At 42.9% G+C, this 26,421-nt stretch overlaps 1 protein-coding gene across 5 annotated transcripts in view; it reads right to left on the bottom strand.

Annotated features, from left to right (window-relative positions):
- ARNT2 (aryl hydrocarbon receptor nuclear translocator 2) overlaps positions 1-26,421 on the bottom strand; it is a 146,814-nt gene that overhangs the window by 103,350 nt on the left and 17,043 nt on the right. For 4 of the 5 annotated variants that reach the window (XR_014519135.1, XM_083475337.1, XM_083475338.1 and 1 more), the window contains exon 2: positions 4,966-5,077. Coding sequence is in view for 4 of the 5 variants with exons in the window: in XM_083475337.1 (XP_083331463.1) it covers positions 4,966-5,077 (112 nt within the window). In the remaining variant the exon portion in view is untranslated. Of the gene's footprint in view, positions 1-4,965; positions 5,078-13,075; positions 13,217-26,421 lie in introns of those variants that run through there. The other variant, XM_083475340.1, reaches the window with a different exon arrangement.

Genomic DNA, 26,421 nt, shown 5'->3' with positions numbered 1-26,421 from the left:
TGCCTTTAAGTACTTGAAACTTCAACTAGATCATGCTCACAGTTTGCAATTCCATCATTTATATTTTCCTTGACAGAGAGAGAGAGAAAATGACACTCTCTGCATCAAATCAAATTCTTTCAAAAAAGCTTTTTAATTCCTCGGTGGGAGCTGCGGCTGTACGCATATTGGTGAAGAAACAGTGACATCCAGTGGCCAGTTTGGCAAACTGAAAAATGAAATTTGTTTTGCACATGAGCCAACCCAATATAATTTTAAGTCAAACTGAGACAGCATGCCTGCTTCTTTGAAGGTCCTCAACCATCATATTCACAGTATCGTTTACTTCCATCTTCAATATCCTCCTTACGTCAATTATATTTCACTTTATGTCATTTATTTACCATGAAGAATCTAGATCTATCCCTTTATATTTCCTCAACAAAACACAAGGTGGGAAAGTTTAGTGCAAAAAAAATAATGCATAAATAATGCATTTTAAGACTGGCTGAGATATTTGCTGCTTCCTCCATAAAGAACAAGCACGGAGAGTGGTGGGCAAATGGCCTCTTGAAATTCAGAACTCTAACTGGGGAAATGTGCAGTTCTCTACGTTTTGTGATGCAATTCTCCAGCCATAAAATTTGTGATATCTTTTGGCTTTCAACTCATTGATTACTTTTATTGCTGCTCTTTGACTTTTCTCTCATTCGACAATGTACAGTGGTACCTTGGTTTAAGAACAGCTTAGTGTCTGAACAACTTGCATTAAGAACGCTGCAAACCCGGAAGTAGGTGTTTTGGTTTGTGAACTTTGCTTTGGAAACAGAATATGTTTCACTTCCTGTTGAGTGTGTTCCATTTGTAAATTGAGTCCCCCACTGCGATGGGAAAGCACGCCTTGGTTTAAGAACGCTTTGGTTTAAGAACGGACTTCTGGAACGCATTAAGTTCGTAAACCAAGGTACCACTGTATTTTGAGGAACACTTATACAAGGCATAACAAAGGATTTGAGGCCGGTGGGAAATGTTTCAGAACGCATTATCAGAGGCTGTGCATGCCTTTGAGGAGGTGGAGTTAACAAGCTCTGCACCTCATTTTTGCCCTGGGGGAAACTGAGTCACACCCCAGAACATACCAAATCTCTAATCCAGATAGATTCTCAAAATTCCATCCCAGCAGAAGCTATGTTTGCATCAGTGGGGTGCGTCCCATTATGTTTTGAAGACTGGGCTATTAACCTTTATGATCGTAGTATACGGTGTGCAAAATGCAATTCCTATCTCACTTGACCACATCAGATGAGATCCTCTAGCCAGAGCGAGTAAACTGCACACCACACAACAACGGCAGAAGTAATTCTAAGAAGACAAATGGTATCACTGCAGAGAAAGACCTTTCTTTTGTTTTGTTTTCCAAAGTACACAAGGGAGAGAGAGGCAGGTCCTTTTTTTAAATGGAAATGTTCAAAATGAAGGAATAATTCTCTTTCCCATTTCATACATTAATTGCCCATTGCAAAAGGACTGACCAAAAACCAGAGAAATAATTATATTAATTTGAATTTTTCAGTTCCAAGCTGCTAGATGTCTTAAATATAAGAAAAATGCAAGCTAAAATTTAAAAAAGAAAGCAAACAAAGCCTTTTGGATTGCAGTAATATATACTTACTTACCTGGAAGCAAACCCTGTTGAGCTCAATGGGACCTACTTCCAAGTAGGCATTTACAGGATTAACAGTAAACTGATGCAAGGATGAAAGGCATGTGTTACAAAGTTCTCTTCGATACCATGTGAGAGGGCAGGAAAAACTTGTTTAAAATGTCACTAGAGTGAAATTTAAAGACATTTAAGGAAAGAGTGATACACAGTCAAGAGATGAAAGCTTTGTTCGGGCCAGTTCCATCTCTAGGCTGCAGGTGGAGACTTGCACATTTGAAAGCTTCCCCATGAAAACACACTTCCTACAGATAGATTGGGAGGAGAGAGGGAAGCCAGGACTGCCTAGATGACGTCATGTCTGAGTGAATGTACAGAATAAGATGAGAACCTAAGCAATGATTTAAAACACACAGAGACACCAAGTACTTGGTCCTTATGCCATAAAGATGCATCCTTCAATTAGTATGGGAGGTCCCTGGTGGAAAGTTCAAAAGCCACAGCATTTTCCCATTAGAGCCTTACACAGCATCTTGCCCCTTCCTAAGAAGAAGGGTTTGGATTTGCTATCCCGCTTTATCACTACCTGAAGGAGTCTCAAAGCAGCTAACAATCTCCTTTCCCTTCCTCCCCCACAGCAAACACCCTGTGAGGTGAGTGGGGCTGAGAGACTTCAGAGAAGTGTGACTGGCCCAAGGTCACCCAGCAGCTGCATGTGGAAGAGCGGAGACGCGAACCCGGTTCACCAGATTACGAGACTACCGCTCTTAACCACTATGCCACACTGGCTCCCAGTGGTAAAACCAGCATAAATGATGCAAATTTATTTCACCTGCATAGCTTCTCTGTGTTATCGAATGAATGCGTTTTAACACATTAAAGTATTGTTTGTTTTTGTTAGCCAAGTCTCAGTTATACATGCCGCACACTATCAAAGTTTTACTCTGGACAGAACTGGCATTTAGCTACAACGACAACCAGGCCAGGGAGGCTGATTCTCAAATACAGCTGGCAAAGCAGAGCGGACAAGGGCTTTGATGTCACTAGCCCTCCTCCTTCCCCTGTATATCTTCCTCTACCTCCGAATCTCCCCCTACCACCAGCGGTAGATCATATGCCCGTGCTGCCCAGGGTGGGCGCACTCCCGAGGGGGGCATGGCACGGAGGATGCCCTCCCAGGCGTGGGACAGCCGCTCGGGAGCCCGGAGCGGCATGTGCGCCCTGCAGCCGGGGGCGGAGTGAGCCACCCATGGCAGACATTTGGGGCGCCAACAGCCCACAACTCCCAAGCCTCCCCCAAGCTGTCAAAGCTAAGGGGGAAGGGGGGAATTCCACGGCTCAGGATTGGCTTGGGAGTCGCAGGCAGGCGGCACACTGAATGTCACCCCCCTCAGTGAGGGCACCAGGGGCGGACTGACCCCTCACCGCCCCCCTTCCTAAGCCCCTGCCTACCACAGGGATGGCTGCCCCACTCCCATAACCCCTCCCAACCCTCACCAAGACACACAGTATCACTGATGCACCCACAAAGACTAGAGACATAAAGCAGAGGGGAACATCAGGAAGAACACCCACAAGAATGGTGGGACTGTCCGTTAGTTAATGAATTTTGGAAACAGATTAGTATAGAAATATTGGGAATTTTGGGTAGGAAGGTGGGAATATCTAAATTAATGGTTCTTATTAGTCTGAGTAGCACCGGGTTAAAAACAAAAGAGGAATGTAAATGGGTAAAATTGATGGTAACTGCAGCCAGACAGGTTATAGCAAGTAATTGGAAAAATGCAGAAGAGCTAGGGGTGAACCAATGGAGGAAAAAACTAAATATTATAATTTTAGAATATCTAACTGTGAAGGTACACAGAATGAAAGGGTTTAAGATCAGTGAGGAAAAGGAGGATTGGTTTGAGAAATATTGAATTATTTGGGTAGGTTTGAACAATTTGGGGCAATTAAAATGTTAAAAGTTAAATAAACCTTGTGCATGGTGTTAACATATATAAAATTGTACATATGGTTGATTTTAATATGTTATTATTGATTATGTATACCTAATGTATCAGCCACCTGGAGGGTTTCACTGTTTGTGTTTGGTTGTTGAGGGGGGAAAATTAAATTCAAAAAACAACAACACCCACAAGGAGACAAAGAAGATGACAATAAAACGTGACTCACACCCCAGTTCTCACCTAGGACAAAACCTCCACTCCCCCTCCTGTCTCACAACCAAGAAGAGCAAAGGTCCATGTTTGGACTCTATGGTCATAGTTAATTTACCGATATGCCCCATTTCCCCACAAACACATCTGTGCACAAAATGGTCCCTGAAAAAGTGGGTTGGCTGCAATGCAGTGCTAGCCACTGTGTTCTGTGAGCATGAGGATTTCCGCTCCCGTCCTCCGCCTGTGCACCCCCTAAATCTGTTCTGGGGGTTGGGCCAACCCTCCAGAGCTAATTTGGGGAACAGGGCCACTTGGCTACCTCCCAGTCTAAATGCAGTACTAAAATAATAGTGTGTAATAAAGAAGTATAATATCACTACAACATAACTGTTGCATCAAAATTTATTAGCATAAAGCTCACCAAAAGTTAAGTAAAACTACCCAATAACTTCAGGTCCAAAAGTCATCCCAAAGTTTATAATATTAGTACCTAGTAACCTAAAATTGTTTGCCTCAAGCTCAAAGGCCAGAATAGTTTGCCCAGAGTTCCTCTGGAAGCAATATTATATTACATATTACATATTATTATTATATATATTATTATAATACTTTATTTTTTACAAAGTTTATATACCGCTTACTTGACAGCAGACTTCTAAGCAGTTTATAAAGAACCATCTGAAATAACCATTGAAGCAAAACGTTTAAAGCAACATACACAAAATTAAATATAAATAAAACCAGCCATTTTACGATAATCATACATAGGCCCATGAATTTTAACGGTTCTACCCTGAGTAAAACCTAGCTGAACCCAACAAAATAGCCAAATAAACAACTCAGTGCTGTTCAGGAAGTGAGAGGTTCTGTAGGAAAGAAACTTCCAGCTTTACTTCAAGCATAAATATTTATATATTTATAACCTGCACCTTCATAAATCCTATCAAGGTGGTTTGCAATATAATTAAACGGTCCACAAGCATCCATTAAACACAAAGACATCAATAAAAAAACACCAGCCGATAGAGGTTGGTTAAAAAGAGAAATTCGTATTGTGAAGGCCTGTATAAAAAGTAATGGCGTTTTTAAGAAAGGAGGGATGGTTCCTGCCGAACATCTATTGGTGGGGAGTCCCACAGGGCCTGCCACGCTAAATCAACTTACCCAGAGCGTCTCTTTCCTCCTCTAGCAGGCATGGGCCCAGCCATTCTCACTTGACCAGCTGCCATCGGCGCCACCGGCAACGTCACTGACCCAGGTATGTCCGACGCCATCTCTGCAAGGGAGACGGGGAAGAAAGAGCCGACTTAGCAAAATGAGCTTGATGCAGTGGGAGGAGGAGAGTCAAACTCCCAACCCAGCAGCTCCCAGTTTTACTCTTCAGCCAACGACATGGTTCCCCTCCCATATAGCCAAGTAAGGTTGTGTCAATGGTTAACTGCCCTGAGCCACTTATGGATGCAGGAGGCTGACTCTTATTTTTTCCCAAATTCTTTTATTGATTTTCCAAAAATTTTAAACAAACAAACAAACAAACATAAATCTTAACTGTACCTAATCCAATCTTCGTAACATTGTTAGGTGACTTCCTCTAATCCTTCTGGCTGAGTTTCAGTGTATATCATTGTAACAGTTTTCCAAAACCAAATTTCTCATAAAATTAACTTAATCACTTAACATCTTTGTTTTCATTTTGACTTTAAACATATTATTATCTAACATCACATAATTAAATCCTAAGCCTATCTGATATTTGCACGTTTTTCCAATTAAGTTATCTTAACATATTTAACTAAATAGTCTTTGAATTTCATCCATTCCTCCTGGTACTCCTCCTCCTTCTGGTCGCAGACTCTTCCAGTCAGGTCGGCTAGCTCCGAAAAGTCCATCATCTTCATCTGCCATTCCTCCACTGTTGGGACTTCTTGTGTTTTCCAATTCTTAGCTAACAAAATTCTAGCTGCAGTTGTGGCATACAAAAACAATCTAACATCTTTCTTGGGGAATTCCAGGCCTATTATTCCAAGAAGAAAGGCCTCTAGTTTCTTAGTAAATGTATATTTCAACATTTTTTTCAATTCATTATAAATCTTCTCCCAGAAGTCTTTCACCTTGGGGCAGGTCCACCACATATGATAAAAGGTACCTTCTTTTTCTTTACATTTCCAGCATAGATTATCACTATTATGATATATCTTTGCTAATTTTACAGGAGTTAAGTACCATCTATACATCATTTTCATAATATTTTCCTTTAACACCGTACATGCAGTGAACTTGACCCCTTCCCTTATAGAGAGTCAGACTCTTGGTTCATTTAGTGCAGTGCCGTCTATGCAAAATTGAGCTTTGCTACCCCCCAGAACAGTGTTAGAAATTAGCCAGGCGCCAGGTGTGTTTTTGTGACTGGCTCAGCTCCAATTGTGACCAGGTGAAGACCTCTGGTTGCCAGGTTGGCGACTGACAGCTCCACCTGGCTGGCCCTCCGGCTTTTTTAAGGTGATAAGCACAAGGGCTTATATCCCAACCTTTTCCTCCAAGGAGTAAGCTTCATGACTGAATGGGGATTTGAACCCTGATCTCCCAGGTTCTAGTCCAACACTCTAACCAGTACCCCACCCTGGTTTGCTAGAGTACATCTGCTACAGGGCAGCCATATAAATCAAGTAGGCAACTAAATATGGAGAAAGCAAAATGTCACTTAGAGAAGGATCTGAAATATTTTCCTCAAAGCTTGAATTTGCTTTATTCTGGATGGTTTTGTTTGATGTTTCAATGTGCTGTGAAGTGCTTTGGGATTTTTTTCTTTAAAATGTAAAGTGGTATATAGAAATAAAATTAATAATGACACACAAAAAAACTTCATTGAGGAAAACATGGTGCTTATATACCGTATTTTTCGCTCTATAACACGCACCTGACCATAACACGCACATCGTTTTTAGAGGAGGAAAACAAGAAAAAAAATTCTGAATGAAACAGTGGATGTATCATTTTTGTGCTTCATGCTGTGGCCGCAGACATGTGATCTGATGGTGAATTTGGGGTAGCTCAATGCAAAGATCCTGAGGATCCATGCTTTTTAACCACATTTTTGCACCATTGCAGCCCCAGGCAACAGTGGGTGTGTGATTTTTGGGGGGCAGGCTGCTATGTGATCTGATGGTGAATTTGGGGTGGCCCAATGCAAAGATCCTGAGGATCCATGTGGATCCATGCTTTTTAACCACATTTTTGCACCATTGCAGCCCCAGGCAACAGTGGGTGTGTGATTTTTGGGGGGCAGGCTGCTATGTGATCTGATGGTGAATTTGGGGTGGCCCAATGCAAAGATCCTGAGGATCCATGTGGATCCATGCTTTTTAACCACGTTTTTGCACCATTGCAGCCCCAGGCAACAGTGGGTGTGTGATTTGGGGGGGGGCAGGCTGCTATGTGATCTGATGGTGAATTTGGGGTGGCCCAATGCAAAGATCCTGAGGATCCATGTGGATCCATGCTTTGTAACTACATTTTAAGTGGGGAGTGAAGGAAAAACACAGAAGGGACAAGAGAGCGTTGTGCAGAGAAGCAGCTGGCTAAGAAAGCAGGAGAGGGATTTTACGGGAGGGAGGAAAGAAAGGCAAAAGTTTCCACAAACCGAAGCCAGCTTTCTCTCTCCTCCTGCATGCTTTCTGGCTGCCTGCGAGGAGCACAGAGAGGAATTACTAGAAGGAAAGACCTCTGCTTTCCCCTCTGCTTGCCTGGAGGGGAGGGGATTTGCCTGCTCTTTGTTCCGTTTGAGCAAACACAGCAACGAAACAGAGGAGGGTGGGCAGGAAAGCTGCAACTTCCTCTTTTCAGGTTTCCCTCTCGGACACAACGCACGATTGATTTTTGCTGATTTTTGTTCCTGCGCTCCCCTAATCGGCTCCAGGGACCCCCCCCCCCCACATTCGCTCCATAACACGCACAGACATTTCCCCTTCCTTTTTAGAAGAAAAAATCTGCGTGTAATAGAGAGAAAAATACGGTATACTGTTTTGGCAACCGAAACCCAGGCTTAAAGGTGTCATGTGACGAAGAGCTTACATAGCTGAGTTTCTAACACTGCCTAAGAAGCGTGTGGAGATGGCTTTTTCTGTGGCAGCCACTAAATTGTGGAGCACCCTCCGCACAGAGCAAGAATTATAAAATGGTAGAGCTGAGACCTCAAGGATCTTCTGGGTCCAAACCCCTGCAATGCTACTTACATCTCTAGCTTCTTCGTTGCATAGCTTCTGCTGTGTGAATATACATCTCTTTACCCCGGCCTTTGACAGGTAAGGTATTTTTGTAGGGCACACACCTGTTTTGTTTAGCTTATACTACGCTGCTTTTGCTTATAATTGTTCCACTTTTTATATATAACTGGAGAAACTGCTTTACTTGGTTTTTTTTAAATTGTATGATTATATTGCCATAACTAGGAAACATGTGGTAAAGGGTGGATAAAAACAACCTTATCAAAGAAATTCACGGACCAGCAATGGTTCTTCAGGGTTTCTCTCGGGCGAAAGTCTCTCCCAGTCTTACCTGGAGATTTTGGGGATTGAATCTGGGACCTTCGGAGTGCAAAGCATTTCCTCTACTACTTTCCTTTCCTACTTTGCATCATTTTCCTAATTTGCATCACAAGCTATTCTGATGGTATTATTATGATGGTGGTGGCTGTGATGATTATTATTGTGGTTGCAATTATTATAACTTTCTAATGTTATAATTTAGTTTAAATGAAATGAAGTACTGTACAATAAAGGTTTAAAAGGTTTAAAGGGAGCAGGTGGCACTGTGTTCTTAACCACTGAGCCTGTTGGACTTCCTGATTGAAAGGTTTGAATCCCCGCAACGGAGTGAGCTTCCGTTGCTCTGTCCCAGCTTCTGCCAACCTAGCAGTTCGAAAGCGTGCCAGTGCAAGTAGATAAATAGGTACTGCTGTGGCAGGAAGGTAAATGGTGTTTCCATGCACTCTGGTTTTCGTCACAGTGTTCCGTTGTGCCAGAAGCGGTTTACTCATGCTAGCCACATGACCCTGAAAGCTTTCTGTGGACAAACACCGGCTCCCTTGTCCTGAAAGTGAGTTGAGCGCCGCACCCCATAGTTGCCTTTGACTGGACTTAACCGTCCAGGGGTCCTTTACCTTTTACCTTACCTTAAAACAAGTCAAAAGCTAACAGCAACCATCAAAAAAAGGCACAAATCAAATGCAGACAAGAGCTCAAATGAAAACAAGCGATCAATTCACACGCAGACAGAAAAGGCCCATAGGGGAACAGTTCATTATTAAAAGCCTGATGGAACAAAGTGGTTTTAAGAGCCAATGGAAAATGGCAAAGAAAGGCAACAAGATGGTAACTGCATCTGGGATAAGGCCATTAAAGTGGTCATGTTTACCACTAAACCACTCAAACATGCATACATACAATAACGGATTTATGCACATCCAACTGATACCTGATTGCACACATGTGCATGGCGCAAAACCTGAAAGTGACCTGAAAACGTCACTAATAGGGCGGAACAGGGGCCCCACAGATGCATATGGGGGTCCGGAACATAACCCCCAGGCAAAATGAGGATTGCCTGTATTGTGGTATAGTGGGTGATGTAGCAGAGTCAGTGTGGTGTAGTGGTTAGAGTGTCAGGCTACAGCCCAATGTGATCTTTGCTCTGCAGGCCAAATGCAAGCCATGGTTTATCAGTCCAGGCGTCACATCAAACCACAGTTAAGCTTTACCACGATCTGAACTAAGGAAAGAAGTGCAGTATTTCAACACGTATCTATGGCAGTTCCACTGTGCCTGGAGAACTCCTTAAAGTCAACTTATATTGTACCCAGTCACCATGCAATGATGGGCATTTTATGTAGTATCATTGCTACTGAATATTACTTTGAGGAAATTTGCCTGGTACATTAGGTTTTATTAGGGGAACTCTTCATCAGCCAAAAGTGCTACAGAGCAGAAAGACTGAAACAATGCATTTTAAGAGGAAATCCAGGTGAGAAACATCTCCCTTTTATGCCCAGGAGGTGCAATTGAAGTCTCTGATATGTCAAATACTTGCAATGTCTTCTCTGAGCACAATTCAGAACCAATTACATTGGGTGGAACATTTTCTGCTATTATACTTTTTCCGCAGAACATTTTCCACTTTTAGAAATGCATTATTTCATAAAGCTCAAGTCAAGTCAAACTGAGCAACTGGAATGGATATATGATACAAGTCAAATAAAAAAAAAACCAAGGTTGTAACTAACTTTCCCCCCAGGTGCAATTCATCCATGCTAAAATTGGCATGGTAACCGTTTTTGATGCCTTCATTTTAAGACTTAAAATCTGAAGTCAAGGAAGTGCTCGCTACTGAGCTGTCACGCTTTCCTTAACATTTACAAGCATTCAAATGAAGTTAATTTAAAAAGCAAAGCTTTACATTTGTTTGAACTGAAGCCATACTGTGTCTGCAATCCTAAAGCCACTTATTTCCAGGAAGCAGCACAATCCAAACTCAATATCCTCCAAGATGGGACAGCTTGGATCTGGTGGAAATTAGGATGTCCCAGCTGAACTAGGGCTTGACTGGCATATGCCCCTCACCCCAGATCAGCAGGGGCTCAGCCAGGGAAACCAGGTGGGACTTATTCTGTTGTAAGTACCAAAAAAAAAGGACGGGGGGGGGGAGAGATGGAAGGTATGGGGGAGAGAGAGACTTACATCTATTTTAAACACTTTTCAGCAACCCAGCAGAACTCAGCCAGCAAAAAGGGTAGCGTATATCAAATTTCTCCAAAAACCTACTGCAGAGTTCACAACAGAGGAAACTTATGCCAGTGTAATTTACACCAGCTCTTTATAATAGTTAGGATCATTCTGTTAGTCTCACTAAATTCAATGCCTGCATATATTGATTCAATATACTATTTTATGTAAGCCGCTTAGGGTTCTTTTCTATAAAGCAGTATATAAATATTGCCAAATATGTTAAGTTGTGGGTGAACATATCAGACAACACAGCGATTCTTCAAACAGCTCTTGTTTATTCACAGGCCAGAACAGAACTGAAGGGTTCAGCCAGCCTGCTTATATAGAGCTCCACTAGAACGCAAGAGTAACCATTTTCTGTAACTATCCAATCACTGAATGTCAATTTCAATCCCTTATTTGCATATGTGGACCTGAGTGAAAACTATCTACAGTATCCCCCTGCTGGCCCAGGGTGAGAACTTCAGCACATAACAAAATAAATAATATAAACAAAGATGTTGCGATATGGACAATCCTTGAGACAACACACACAGTCCGCTCCCTTTTCTCTTCTTGGTGCACCAAAATAAAATTTGGAGGTCTTTGATTAATCGTGCTTGCCTGCTTCTTCCAAACTAAAAAACAACAACCTGGTTATCAGAGTCAGAACAAGTAAAGATTTTACACCAACTTCAAATAATCGTTTAAGATGCTGGCTTGTTCTGAAGCTTTTAACCTTGGATAAAATGGGAAACTGGGGTTAATTGAAAATTTCTGGGTTTGGTTTTTAAAAGGGGGGGAAGTACCTTCCTTTCTAGTAAATTATACTAGATAGTTTCAAAGAAAAAAGATGGCAGGGGTTCAGGTATGTATGTCAGCTGCCACACCACTTTTCCTAGATCCTGGGAGGAGACAGGTGGAAATAATTCGGTATGCAAAGGGTATCTTCTCATGCCTTTGTTATGTTCTAATACTACATCTATAAGAACTGAAAGCAGTGTTAGAAACTCAGATAACTAAGCTTAGGCGCCAAATGGCTCCTTAAACCAGGGTTACAGTCGCCAAAACAGAATGCCTTGCTGCCATTTGGGGGCCATATTTTTCAATGCAACTTTTTGGTTCCTGAAATTCATTCCAAGTGTGCAGATGAAATATCTACAGGATGTGTTGCTAGCAAAATCCAAGGGTCTCCAGGCATGCAGCTCCAGATGGTGGAGACACCAGGCCCCATCCTGGCGTCCCAGCATCTTCACTTGGTTGCAAGTGGCCGATAGCCAGGTGCAAAATGCGCCTGTTGAATTTCGAACCCTGGGATGAAAGATCCCAGTCCTGCGTGCCAAGAGCTCAGGCACAAAATTAAACTTTGCAATTAAGTCCATAATAGTTACTAGGCTACAAACAACCTTAAGTATCCCATTTGCCTCGATACCTCTACTTCTCTCATTTGTGGCCCATCGGCGGCCTTAAGAGCAAAAACTCTCTTACCATTTATGTTTTGGCCTGGTCACCTGGAAATCAATTTCTATTCACCTCAGGTAATCAGGTGTGACAGTACAGAGGCATCAGTGAAATAAAAAAGCTGGCTCTTTGATGTGCCCCAGGAAGAATCTTAGGACTTCGTGGATGGCTGTTTACAAGCCTAAATTAACCAGGTTATCAACCCAATCCTATACGTCTTTACGTGGAGGTTCAATGGAATTCCCAGACATGCATGTGATTGCAGCATATAAATCTGGGGTGTGTTTTTTTAAAAAATAATAATACAAGTTTTAACATATCTGGCTGCGTGCCCTGAATTACCTATTCCTTCCAAACAAGTCTCCATTTTACATGAATGCCAAGGAGATAATATTTCTTAGCTTGAATCAGCAGCACATGAAATTATCCTTTAAAAAAAAAAGTCAGACTAATAATACTGGGTTCTGAGCCTTGCAAATTAAAGGCCTTTTGCCACCAGCAATAGCCAGCAGTTTTATGAAAGAGTTTAATACACAAAGATTTAAAGAGGGTGGGAGAGAGGGAGAGAGTCTCCCAAGCCACTTGGCAGCAAAGAACTCACTGAAATAAAAGCATCAAGAGAACATCCACTGTAAAAGATTGCTCCAAAAAAGGCTGTAGCTCGGCGATAGAGAATCTGCCTTGCATATCGAAGATCCGAGGTTCAACCTTTGCCTGAAAGCCAGGAGAGCCACTGGCAGTCAGTGCAGACAGTACAGAGCAAGAGGCATCCATGATCTGACTCAGCAGAAGGCTATGTTGCAATTACATCCCACCTTTTATCGGATAGCACTTTACCAGCACAATATAAAAATGAATCCAGCAAGCGCAATGGAACGATGAACGGACACAGAATATTTTTGCATATGCCTTTAAAGAAAACTCCAAAGCGACAAACAGGTTATATAGCAAATTACCTCTCTCTCACCACAAATAAAACACACAAATTAATAAGCAAATGCCCTCAAATCCAGACTCAGCAACGCTATGCAACAGATCAGATCCCACCCACCCACCTTCGTAGGCAAGAAGTCCTGCAAAACTGCTGTTTTCTTCTCGGAGCCGAACCCTCCTTCAAAAGGAATTCGTAAGAAATGTCAGAAAACCTCTGGGAAGAAATACAACGGCATTGGTATTCTGCTCAGAAAGTGTCATCCCAGATCTGTTTACCTTAACTGTGGACCATGATTCAGCTGGTGACAAGCGTCTTGCATACTGATCAATTTATTTGCAAGGCAAAATTAATGCCATTTTCTGCATTAACCACTTGCATTCTGGTAGTGGAAAAAAGTGGGGGGGGGGGCTCTCGATGTGCATCAAGCCAGTTTTCCAAAAATGCAGGGACTCACAAATCCAGTTGCCAGTGTAAATGCACTGAGCCCTCTGGCAAGCGGGACACCCGGTTCCTACAGTTCTCTACCCAATGGTACCAACTTAAAAATAAATAAATGGGGGGGGGCAGGTAAGCCCCACCCCACACAATCTATCACAAGACGCAGTGCACACAAGCCATATGAATTGCAATGCTTATCAACTTTTGGGGGCCCTGGTCCCCTCAAATGTTTTATGGGGCGGCCAAGGGACCTTGGCCTCTAAGAGTTGGCTCCTCTGTCCTTACCGCAGAGGTCTCAAATCCAGAAGTCTTTTCCAAATAGCACATATAGCTTCCCTTGCTTCTTACTTTCCCCATACCTTGCACAAATCAGAAATCAGAAATGACCTTGCCTAACCCACAAGTCCTTGCTGGATGCCAGAGGACTCAAAGCTGGAAAGGGAGTTGGCGGTGACCACAGATAATGGCGGTCTAGTAAGCCAAGCCAGCAATTGTGGGCCTCTGCCAAAACTCCAGAAAGAACAGTGGTTTCACTGATAAGAAAATAAACTCCCCCCCACCCCGCCCCATACCTGTGCGCCTGGCATTCTGAGGAAGTTGGTGTTCTCTTCTATCGAGACTGCCAACTGTTATGTGTCCTAGACACATCTGTGGTTTCAAGTGAGCGTTGTGGGCACCACCCCTGCTTATCATTTCTCTCTCCCCTCCTCTAGATCAGTCCCTGTACTGCCCAGGAGAAAGAAAAAGAGAGATGGACTTCACTTTCCCAAGGGATCTGGGTAAAAGTTGTATCCAGCAGATTTGATCTGAACCTTGAAAATGCACATCGTTGCTAAACATTGGCCATACTGGCCAGGGCTGATAGGAGGTGGATTTCAGCCATATGTCCAAGTCTCCCTATTTTCCAGGGACAGTCCTGGTATTACCAAAGCCGTCCCAGTTTCTGATTTGATCCTGGAATGTCCCACATTTCCTTAGGAAGGCCTTATTTTCATCAGAGAAATGTTGGAGTGTATGGTGGGACAGCCCCTATTTTCATCCGAAAAATGTTGAACTATATGGAACTATGGAACCCCCAAGCCAAGGAGATAAGTAACTATACAATCTTTAGAAGACATCTGAAGGCAGCCCTGTAGGACTTTTTAAATGTTTTATTGTGTTTTTATATATGCTGAAAGCCACCTAGAGCGGCTGGGGCAACCCAGTCAGATGGGTGTGGTAATAATAATAAATAATAATAATATAGGACGTCCCTATTTTTATCAGAAAAATGTTGGGAGGGTATGATGTGGGGGTGGTAACCAACTGAGCTGTACTCCAGAGTAGACCTACTGAAGTTAATGGATCTAACCAAGTCATGTTCCTCAATTTCAATGGGTCTGCTCTGAGTAACATGTAGTTGATCACCATCCACAAACCACAATGACCGTACCATGTATTATGGTTCGTCATACATTTAGCAGCATTTCTGTTCTCTGCTCTGCAGCTTTCCATGACTTAATAAAGTATTTATTGTTTCATTCATATACCAAAGACACCCAAGGTGGTGGTGTGTGTGTGTGTCCTCCTCCTCTCCATGTTATCTTCACAACAACGAGTGAGGTAAGTTAAGTTTCAAGGCTGAGTGGGGAGTTGAACCCTTAGCCTCTGAGGTCCTTGCCCATCACTAACGGCTACACCACACTGGCTCTCATATGCCAATTTAGCCTCTTGTTTGGGACACAACCTTCATTGCATTTGGGGAGAACACATTGTTACACTATACATTTTAAAAAACAAAGAACGATACTCTTAAAGAGAGAACAATATTGGGACACACATGAATATTTTATGGAAAGCTCTAGCTGTCTTGCTGGATCAGCAAGCCAAGTGCATCTTGCTTGACACTAGAATAAATGAATCCGCCTTTTATCTGCATCTAAGGCCCTATTCATCAACATAAACAAGCTGAATCTAATTTCTGAAGTGGAATCTTTGACTGTGTGTGTGTGTATGTGTGTGAATGATGATGTAGTATTCCTTACATAGCTTCATTTTGTGATGTGCATATGAAGGCATTTTAGTTCACAAACGCACACAGAAAGGGGTTCTCCTGCCCTACAGGAAGATGAGTATGGGCCTGTTGTTTTGCCTGTACATCACTTCTTTCCATTTAAATTAACAGGGAGCCTCAAAAGGCTCTGTACACAGGAACCACCAGAGCAACGCTGCTCTTTCCTATGCAAAGAGGTTTCCCTTTTTTGTGCCTCAATACACGGGGCACCTCAGAATTTCTCTAGAATTTCAGTTGGCACAGAGTTTTTGAGCAAGCTCATCGCTGAGTGTGTGGGGTGGATTTTATTTCCCTTTTTCCCCTCCTTTGCCTGGTGATTTAGTTTTCCCCTCTTCCGAAATACTCAAAACCATATAGAAATTCAATTGATTATGTCATACTTAACCCAGCCATAATTATCACATTGTTTTGCATTGATTCCATTGCCACAGAAATGGCCACCAATCTTTTCTTTGAAAATCTGTGCTGATCCCTCCCACTCATTACTGCTTATATCTTATTTTAGTCATAAACAGAATCCTTCCCCAAACCCTGTATATTAAACATTTGTTCAACACTCTAAAGTTTCCAGTGTAGGCTTACCACACATCTCTTAACCATGGCCTCTGACCAGGGATATTTGTTTTCAGGGCCCACCCTATTCCTGGGACTGCAATTTGTTTCAATTACAGTGGTGCCTCGCAAGACGGAAAACTCGCTAGACGAAAGAGTTTTCCGTTTTGGAGGTGCTTCGCAAAACGAATCTCCTATGGGCTTGCTTCGCAAGACGAAAATGTCTTGCGAGTTCCTGCGGGTTTTTTTCCCTTCCCCCCCTTTTTCTAAGCCGCTAAGCCACTTATCAGCTGATCCGATAAGCCGATAAGCCGCTAAAAGCCGCTAATAGCGCTAATCCGCTAATCCGTCAATGGGCTTGCTTCGCAAGACGAAAAAAACCACTAGACGAAGAGAATCACAGAACGGATTCTTTTCGTCTTGCGAGGCACCACTGTATGTTTAATGTTGAATTTTAATTGTCATAACCATTCCTTGGATCTGATGCTAAAGGGCAGGTAATAAATTGAAATTATTATGACAACAACAATAGTGATGCCTTCACAAAATCACGATGAAGTGTGAGACTGCAGTGCCCACAATGGCCGCCATGAAAAAACAGGATGTCCTGGTTTTTCCAGGACAGTTGAGGGTTATGACATTTCAACTGCAAAGCCCCCAAGGCAGCTTACAACTCCTAACTAAAATCAATTATCTACATAAGATAACCAAGACGGAGCACAGGAGAAGACAGAGCTGAGTTTACAACAAGCATAAATTTCATTTTAAGTTGCCTCAGCAAAAACAAAACAAAACCCCCAAAAGCAAAAGAAGCCATGCTAGTCCTTAGGAACCAAAAATCAACCGACAGGCAATAAATGCCTTTAGTACTTAATCCAATTGTCATGCAAGTGAGCAAGCTTTCAAGTTCTCCAGAATCCTTCCTCAGGCTCGATGTTAAACAAAGTTTTGTGGGTGTGGGAGAGAACTGGCTTGATGCTGAACCCACAGAGTTTGCATTTAGTCAGTCTTAAGTTGGAGACTGGGAGGAGGAGAAAGCGGACCTTAAAGCCTAGCAGGCAGACATGGCGAAGGGGATTCAGAAAAGGCGGTGCCACCACCAAACTGGTCTTTCTGTGGTAGCCACCCAACATATTTCCAAAGATGTTATGCGGATTTTCCAGGACATTTAAGCAATTTCCACCCGGACAATGCTTATGAGGGCTGAATACTGTCTGTATGGCAACCCTGTTTTACATCTAGCCTGAAGACATACTCTGCTGATCCTGAAAGCCTGCATGCTAATTTGCAGTTACCGTATATAGCTAATTCTGATCAAGAGATATGATACTACAGTTCCTGCCAAGGTTCCCTACCTCTCCCCGCCACCCCACCCTTGAATAGATCAACTTTTTTTTCCTGCTGAGAAAAAAAATAAAGGCATGGTCTTATTTTTTTTTCCCTCCCCCCACCACGCCTCCTTAATCTAAAATTGAATCCTTCCTTTGTGGGTAACACATGCAACAAACCTAATCTGGGAATGGGGAGAAAATTGGCATGATGTTTCTGAGAGCACAGAGAGGGTGTTTGTGCTCTTTGCAGGAGAAACCTTGCATTGCACGCCAGGACCCAGGCGGAGTACAGGCTGCCAAATCAAGTGTATATGAGGCATGAGAGGATCTCGTATTTTCAAGCATCATTTTGCAGCCTGCACAGCAGGAACCCGCCTGGCTGGGGACAAGCGATGGAGGGGAAAGGGAAGAAAAGGGCTCAACAGAAACACAGAGGGATCCCCCTCTGCATAGAGCTCTGTTATGTAGGAACTCAGCCCACAGAGGATGAGGTAGACTGGCAGTGGAGCACCTTTGCTCCTGCAGATGTTGCTGAACTCTCATCAGCCCTAGCAAGCATGGCCAATGGCCAAGGGTGATGTGATGGGAGTTGTAGCTCAGCAACATCTGCCAGGAGCAAAGGTGCTCCACACCTGGAAGGCACCATAACCTATGGTTACCAGATTTTTTTCCAGTGAATCCGGGGACACTTTTTTTTTTCTTTTTTTTCGAAGCTGAGTAGCAACAGTGAGTCAGTAGTGGGGATGGCATAGCTGCCACCTTACAGATTTGAAAATAAGGGATCAGCAGCCTCGAAAAGAAGGGATCAGCAGCCAAAATAGGGGATTTTCCGGGCACAGGTATGTTCCGCCTCTGAGCCCCTCCAAGCCAAAGGCAGAAAGCCCAGCCAGCAGACAAACAAAGCCTCAAGTGGTGGTTCCCACAGCGCAGCAACCCGGCAAAGGGGATGCAGCAAGGAAAAGCACCGTCACCTCACTGCTGGGAAGCGCTGAGCAAAGGCGAGTCCCCAGGCAACGTGGCCGATTTGATCGGCACAAGGCATGCAAGCTCCACCCCCCCGTCGTTCTTAGACTCCTTATTGGGTGAGCAACGCAGCCAAGCAACACAGTTGGAGCCTCCCTCCTCCCTGGCCGGCAGGGAGGGAGGGAGAGGAGCTGCTTCCTTTGAAACCCGGGAAATTTAAGGGACATCATCAATAAGGGACAGCAGCGGGACATGACGCTGGGATAAGGGAGTTTCCCGCCAAATAAGGGACGGTTGACAGCTATGGGGGTGGTGAGGCAAAAGACTCTGGGCCCAACCACACATGCATATTGTATGAAGGTGCAAAGCCCTTCTTTCGCACCCTGTGAAACATAAATGCTCAGTTTTTTAAAAAACTGGGCAACGGCTCGTCACCCGCCCATGACTCCCAAGCCTTCCCCAATCTCCTTCCTCCTTTGTTTTGACAGATCAGGGAAGGCTTGGGAGTCGTGGGCGGGCGGGCGTTGCCCAGGAGGGGCCAGCCTGGTAGTGCAGTTGACTCTGGCTGGGTTCAGGAGCTGCTCGCTGCCTGCTGCCGTGGCGCAGGAAAAATGCTGGCGCCATGGCAGCGAGCAGCTCCTGAAGCCAGCCAGAGCCAACTGCGCTAACAGGCTGGCTCCGGACTGCTGAGGCTGCCGCGGCCACGTTTCCCGGGGACAGATTTGCAAATCTGGGGACATTCCGGGGACAGAATTTGTCTGGGGACAGATCTGCAAATCCGGGGACGTCTGGTAACCCTACCATAACCTTTATACAGTGGTACCTCTGGTTGCAAACGGGATCCGTTCTGGAGGCCCGTTCGCAACCTGAAAAGAATGCAACCCGTGTCTGCGCACAAACAGGTCACGATTCTCCGCTTCTGCGCATGCACATGACGTCATTTTGAGCGTCTGCGCATGTGCGAGCAGCGAAACCCAGAAGTAACCCTTTCCGGTACTTCCGGGTCGCCGTGGGATGCAACCTGAAAACCTGCAACCTGAAGCAAACATAACATGAGGTATGACTGTACTTAGGTAAGAAAAAGAGCCCTGCTGGCCAGGCCAGTGCCCCATCTAGTCCAGCATTCTGTTCTCACAGTGGCCAATCAAATGTCTATGGGAATTCTGCAAGTGGAATTCTGAGTGGAAACAGCACTCTCCTCACCTGCAATTCACAGCAACTGTCATACTTTCTCCAAGAGTGGAGGCGGAACATAAGCATTGTTGCTAGTAGTCATCGAGAGCCTTAAACTCCATCTTAAAAACAATTCCAACACAGATGCATATTCAGATACAGTGGTACCTCGGGTTACATATGCTTCAGGTTACATACGCTTCAGGTTACAGACTCCGCTAACCCAGAAATATTACCTCGGGTTAAGAACTTTGCTTCAGGATGAGAACAGAAATTGGGCTCCGGCGGCATGGCGGCGGCAGGAGGCCCCATTAGCTAAAGTGGTGCTTCAGGTTAAGAACAGTTTCAGGTTAAGAACGGACCTCCAGAACAAATTACCGTATTTTTTGCACCATAACACTCACTTTTTTCCTCCTAGAAAGTAAGGGGAAATGTCTGTGCGTGTTATGGAGGAAATGCCTACGGATGGCATGCCTACGGATTTTCCTCCTCTGAAAACTACGTGTGTGTTATGTTCGGGTGCGTGTTATAAAGCGAAAAATACGGTAAGTACTTAACCCGAGGTACCACTGTAATTATTTTAAGTTAATTTATTAGTTTTATACACCACCCTTCCTCATAAGATCTCAGCGTGGTTGGCAGAATACAGAATAAAAACAAGTAAATAATTAAAAACAAAACAGCAAAACAGTAACTTTTGGCTTGGCTGGTTAGTATATTTGGGTGTTTCTGGTGCTGTTAAATCGGCATTTTCTGCATTATTTAAGTTCTTTGCAGCAGCTTCAATACTTCGATGGCATTTCTCGTTCAATTAAGGGAGCCCATATATGCATTCAAATTTGCTTTTCACACCCACTGGTCGGGGGCGTCTGGGTGGAAATCGAGAACAGCACTTTTCAGAAGGTAGCAACAGACTCTTTTATTACACTTTCATAATCTTCACTCCACTCTTTGCTCAAAGGGGAACCACCTTCAGAATATGACTTCAGGGAAGGCTCTCTAGACGTCCGGTAAACACACGACACGGCCATCTAATGAAAGACATTTATTGTTTTGTGGTGTTGCAAGAGAATCCCCAGAGCCACTTGAGTCTTTCATTATTCAGCAAGGAATTTGTCATAAAGGTTAATAATAGGACTGCCAGGCAATTAAATAAGTCTTGTCAAATCAATAATAAAAGAGTTTAAATTGGTCAATTAAATCTGCATAAGCTAGTATATGAGGGGGGAATTGTTCTGAAGCAGGGGAGAGACACACAAAGACTTTCCAAATTCTTAATGCGCATGTGTCTGTTGAGGAAGATGCCACCGTAGAAGTGGTGCTACCCCTGGGATGAATGCCTCTTCTGAGAGTCACATTAAACCAGAGTGGATTTGATTTAAATCAAATCGATTTCAATCACTAGTCAGTAAGACTTGATTTAAATCATTTTTTTACAGACAGACTCATTCTTGCTGGTATAATCTTAATATTTACAACCAGATGAAGGTTTCATTTTTGGAATAATAAATTTTCCGAGTCGTTTTTACAGTTGTATTTAAAATTACTGATTTGGTTACACTATTAGAAACACATAGACACAAAATCGTGAAATTATTGTGAGGTTTAATAAGTTAACTGTTTATCTTTGGACAACTTTTCTGCTGTACTTTATTGGAAGGAGAAAAATATTCATTTCCTTAATAACAATTTACAAGATTTATTTAACTAAAACAATAACATCATAGCATATGTATCCATGTTTGTTAACTGATGTGGTTAAACAGTTTTTTTAAAAAACCAAAAACCCTTAGACTGAGGTTTAGCACACGTGAAAAACCTAAAACAAATCCTTATTTCCTGGTGAATAGCCTTTGGACTATAATGTAACTTAAACAGAAAACTATCTTTAGAAAGATTTTTCCTCCAAAAGCATTTGATTTTAAAAATCCAATTTAAATTTTAAAAATCTAGTTTTTTATTTTTTATTTTTAAAAAATCATTTATTTTTATCCACCCTGCATTAAACATTATGTTGCTCGTGTAGTTTGTCTCTGTATAGAAGTTGTTTTTAAAATAAGTATCTGAGGGGGAGTGGGAATAAGCTGGATCAGGCCTTGCATGCAGGGATAGACAGAGGCCCTTACTATACTCTCACAATCAAAATCATCCTACACCATAGGCACCAACCCTATGGGCCACCCCCAAAGTATGTGGCTGAGCCCACCCAATCATGAGGGGCCAGGACTCCCTGAGCCTCCCCACGGCGTCAGCAGGCCTCGCAGCCTCCTCCCGATGTGTGTGACATCACACACGTGTGTTGCGCACGTGACGTCACATGCACACGACGAGCCCCCCCAATGTCAAGTGGAACTTGGCGGCTGTGTCCTACACATTAAGAGGAAAGGTCCCATTAACAGCAATGGGAAAGGAGGCAAGCAGAGGGGGGAGATTTCAATCAGGACCACAGTGATGTCCAAAGTTTAAAGTTTCCCTCCTGTTTGGTCCCAATCCAGTTTCCCAAACAAACTATTTCCCTTTAGGAAAAAATAACTGCACAAAGGCAAACTACCGGTTGTACCAGTGCTAGTTGTACTCAGTGTAGACCCATTGAAATTAATGATCTCAAGGTAGTTGTGGTGATTAACCTTAATGGATCTACTATGAGTAGGGTTAGCGTTGGAGACAGTCCTCTGTGAGAAACATCACATATAGCTTTGCCATCAGCTGGTGTCTTCCAACTAACACTGGTGCCTATCCTGTTCTCACATATTCAGCCCTCAGTTCTGAGGACCCAAATATTTTCAAACATAAAGCCTAAATAACTCTCCTTCCAGAAGAACAATAGCAAGCCTAGGGCTTATGACTTTTCAGCAGAATATGGCTGCCTGCCTGAATGTCTTAATCTTGTGCTGCCAGCCATGGCAGAGCTCAGTGGAAAAAGTAACCAGCCCATCAGCAAAGTCTCAGGGGGGTACTTTCCTGGAGGCAGAGTCCATATACAAGGTCCAGTCCAGTGCTAAGGTCAGGAGTATCTCAGTTCACATAGTCAGATGATCCGGGGATCAAGAAACCTGAGGGTCCAAGGTCACACGAATCAAGAAGCAGCAAGGTCTTAGTCAGGAATGACAAATGTTGTTTCCAGCAACTCACTGAGGCTGGAAACCCTGCTTAAGAAAGCTGAAGCCAGCTGGTTCTTATCAGGAGCAAGAAGGCTGATCAGCAGCAGGTGGAATCACTTCGCCTTCTGCTCCTTCAGGCTGCTGTTCAACAGGTGAAGCCGACTCCTGGCCCATTAAACTGAATATTTTGCAATACAGTGGTACCTCGGTTTTCGAACGTCTCAGAAGTCGAACATTTCGGTTTCCGAATGACAAACACCTGGAAGTAACTGCTTTGGTTTTTGAACGCTTTTTGGAAGTCGAACGTGCCACACGGCTTCCGTATGGAGTTTTCCAGAAGTAAAATGCTTCGGTTTCCAAATGCTTCAGAAGTCAAACCGTCTTCCAGAATGGATTATATTCGAAAACCGAGGCACCACTGTACTGATTCCAATTGCTGAAACAGGGCACTTTTGTCAAGACTGCCCATTCATTCCAGTAAAAATAACTGTATTACTAGGATAGGTATTTTGTCTAATTGTGATACAACGCAACTGAACACTGCATCGCAGGAGGCTATCTTAAAACAAAATGGACCACTGGGCCATGTAAGCCTGTATTGCGACGCTCTGACTGCCAGGGGCAATCTAGGTTTCTCATGCTGAAGTTTCGCACTGTACCTGCTACCTAAGAATTTTCACTGGAAAATGCTTTGAGCTATGGCTCCCAAAATTTATTTCCTACCCCAATTTTCTGGAAATGATTCTGGCTGCATTCAAAAAGAGGCTTTCCCTTTCCAAAAGGCATAAAGAGAGCACTTTTATAGAGGCCTTAAAAGCATCCGAGTGTAAATAAGGTGCTACAGGCAAGCTAAATACTCATCTATAAATCAACAGAACAGGCCCTTCCCTCCCCCATTTCTGTTTGCAGAATGGACACACACACAAAAAGCAAACCAGCCTTTTCACATGCAAAACAAGAGCAAAGGACAAACCAAAAAACCACACAAAAAAACACCACAGGCTGTCAGATTTGGCAATTTCATTCTTCTAACTACCACGCCACACAAAAAAGTCCTAGATAATGACACGCTGAAAGAACTCAACGTTTTCAAGTGAGCTTTGGTGAAAAGATGCGAAGAGAGTTGTGTGCAAAGAACGAATGAACGATAATTCAAGTGAAAGAAAGAAGATTGGACAGGGAAATGGGAGGAATTTTGCAGAATTATACTGCACCGTAACTTGTTTTGGGATACCTCATGGGAAGATATTCATAAATAAATATAATTTGTATACCTTGGGTTGTATGCATATAAAATATCCAGAGTATTTTATTTATTTATTGCATTTCTATCCCACCTTTTTCTTCCAGGGAGCTCAAGGTGGATACAAGGTTCTTCCCCTCATTTAATCCCCATAACGGCCCTGTGAGGTAGGTCAGGCTGAGAGTGAGGCCTAAGGGTACCTAGTGAGCATCATGGCTAAGTGGGAATTTGAACCCCGGTCTACTAGGTTCCAGTCTGACACTCTTAACTACACTGGCTACACACATTGAAATAAATGAAGCTAAATTGACCACGTCCATTGACTTTAATGGGCATATTCTGATTAAAACTAGCACTGAATACCACCCATTATAAAAACAAAAGATTATTTGACACAAGCTTGAAACACATTTGGATGCTATTATTTTAGTTCTGTCTTGAATTCTACCTCAGCCTACCACATACCAGTCAACATTTCGGGGCAAGGAGGTCTAGGATTGGTTTTTCTTCTTTTTGCAAGAGTAGCCTTCATGGCTACTGACTATCTGTGAGGTAACAAACTTTGCCTCAAGGGTCAAACCCTATCTGCTGACTTCGGTGTTTACTGTTACATGAGTGATGTATCCACAAAACAGAGAGGTAAAAGCATTTTTGCAAACTGAACCAAGTTCTTCATAGTCAGCAGCGCTTTTAACGTCAACAAACTTTCTCCAGGAATCGAGAAGCACTCTCACATTAGCATCGCCTATAATGGTTCCGGAATCCTAAATGAGAATCTAACAGAAAACAGAGATTGCAGAGTTTTGAGAAATTAAAAGATAAAGTGCGAGACTGGTTACATTACTATCTAATTAGAGAAGTTTTTAATATGGACAAGAAAGTAGGCTTCCAGGTGGAAAAATCGAAATTAGAAACAGAACTGTTAGAACCTAAAACTAAGGTACTTTCGAGAATGTATAACTTGCTGTTAAAATGGAACACTCAGGATGAAACAGTCAAATCAGCTATGATTAAATGGGCGAAAGACATTGGTCATAATATTATGTTTGCTGACTGGGAACGGTTATGGACCACCGGTGTGAAGTTTACGGCATGTAATGCCCTAAAAGAAAATATTATGAAAATGATATATAGGTGGTACATGACCCCAGTCAAGCTTGCAAAAATATATCATTTGCCTGATAATAAATGTTGGAAATGTAAGGAAACTGAGGGAACATTCTTTCACCTTTGGTGGACGTGCCCAAAGGTTAAGGCTTTCTGGGAAATGATCTATAATGAACTAAAAAAGGTATTTAAATATACCTTCCTTAAGAAACCAGAGGCCTTCCTTTTGGGCATTGTCGGCCAAATGGTGCCAAAGAAGGACAGAACTTTCTTTATGTATGCGACAACAGCAGCAAGAATACTTATTGCAAAGTACTGGAAGACACAAGATTTGCCCACTCTGGAAGAATGGCAGATGCAAGTGATAGACTACATGGAATTGGCAGAAATGACTGGCAGAATCCGTGACCTGGGAGAAGAGTTAGTGGAAGAGGACTGGAAGAAGTTTAAAGACTACTTGCAAAAACATTGTAAAATGTTGGAATGTTAAAATGATGCAAGATATAAAGACAATGTGGCATCAGTGACATAGGTAAAAGGAGTATGTAACAAATGTTTCAAAAGACAAGGGTGAAAAAGTTAGACTACACTGTGTCAAATTTAAACAAAAGGATATAAAGGGGAAAAATTGGAGACACAATGGGTTGAAATGTATAATATAGACCAAGATTTGAAAGAGGGTAAGATATTGCTGAATATGACTGTGTAAAAAGGAACACAGAAAAGGGAGATGTGAGGAAGTCAGGAAGAAGGGTTATGAAAACAATAAGTTAAAAATTGGATTTTTATGTCTTTTTTAGGGTTTTTTTAATTTCTTACCTTTTTATGTCTTTTACTGTATCTTTCTGTTTTGTTTTGAGTGTGATAATGTTGTTTCTTCTTTGGTTTGATTGGAAGGTTTGTTTTATTGTTTAAAATTTCAATAAATATCTTTTTTTAAAAAAGAGAGAATCTAACAGAAAACAGAATTAATCCTGGCTCGTGTCCACAAAAAAACCCCACAAAATGTGAGGGGGCCATTAGTCTGTAGCAGGCAGTTGCTCCTTCTACTGTGTGCTCTGGAACCATTTTCCAGTGGCTAAATGGCCATAGTGATTGGTCACAAGTAAACAAGTAAAAACATGTGGAAAAAAGAAGAAGAGGAGGAGTTTGGATTTGATATCCCGCTTTATCACTACCCGAAGGAGTCTCAAAGCGACTAACATTCTCCTTTCCCTTCCTCCCCCCACAAGAAACACTCTGTGAGGTGAGTGAGGCTGAGAGACTTCAGAGAAGTGTGACTAGCCCAAGGTCACCCAGCAGCTGCATGTGGAGGAGCGGGGATGCGAACCCAGTTCACCAGATTACAAGTCCACCGCTCTTAACCACTACACCACACTGGCTCTATAATGCCATGGCTGAGCATGTTGGGGTTTTTTGTGTTGTTATTGTTTTTGCATGCAGAAGGACCCAAGTTCAATACCTGAGTTAAAAGTCAGCCTGGAAAAACTTTTCCTTGCCTGAAAC

The sequence above is a fragment of the Podarcis liolepis genome (genome assembly GCF_965112155.1).
Source record: "Podarcis liolepis genome assembly, chromosome: 14".
NCBI classification, from domain to species: domain Eukaryota; kingdom Metazoa; phylum Chordata; class Lepidosauria; order Squamata; family Lacertidae; genus Podarcis; species Podarcis liolepis.
The sequence above is the reverse complement of the archived record's forward strand: the minus strand, read 5'-3'. Positions and strand labels throughout refer to the sequence as shown.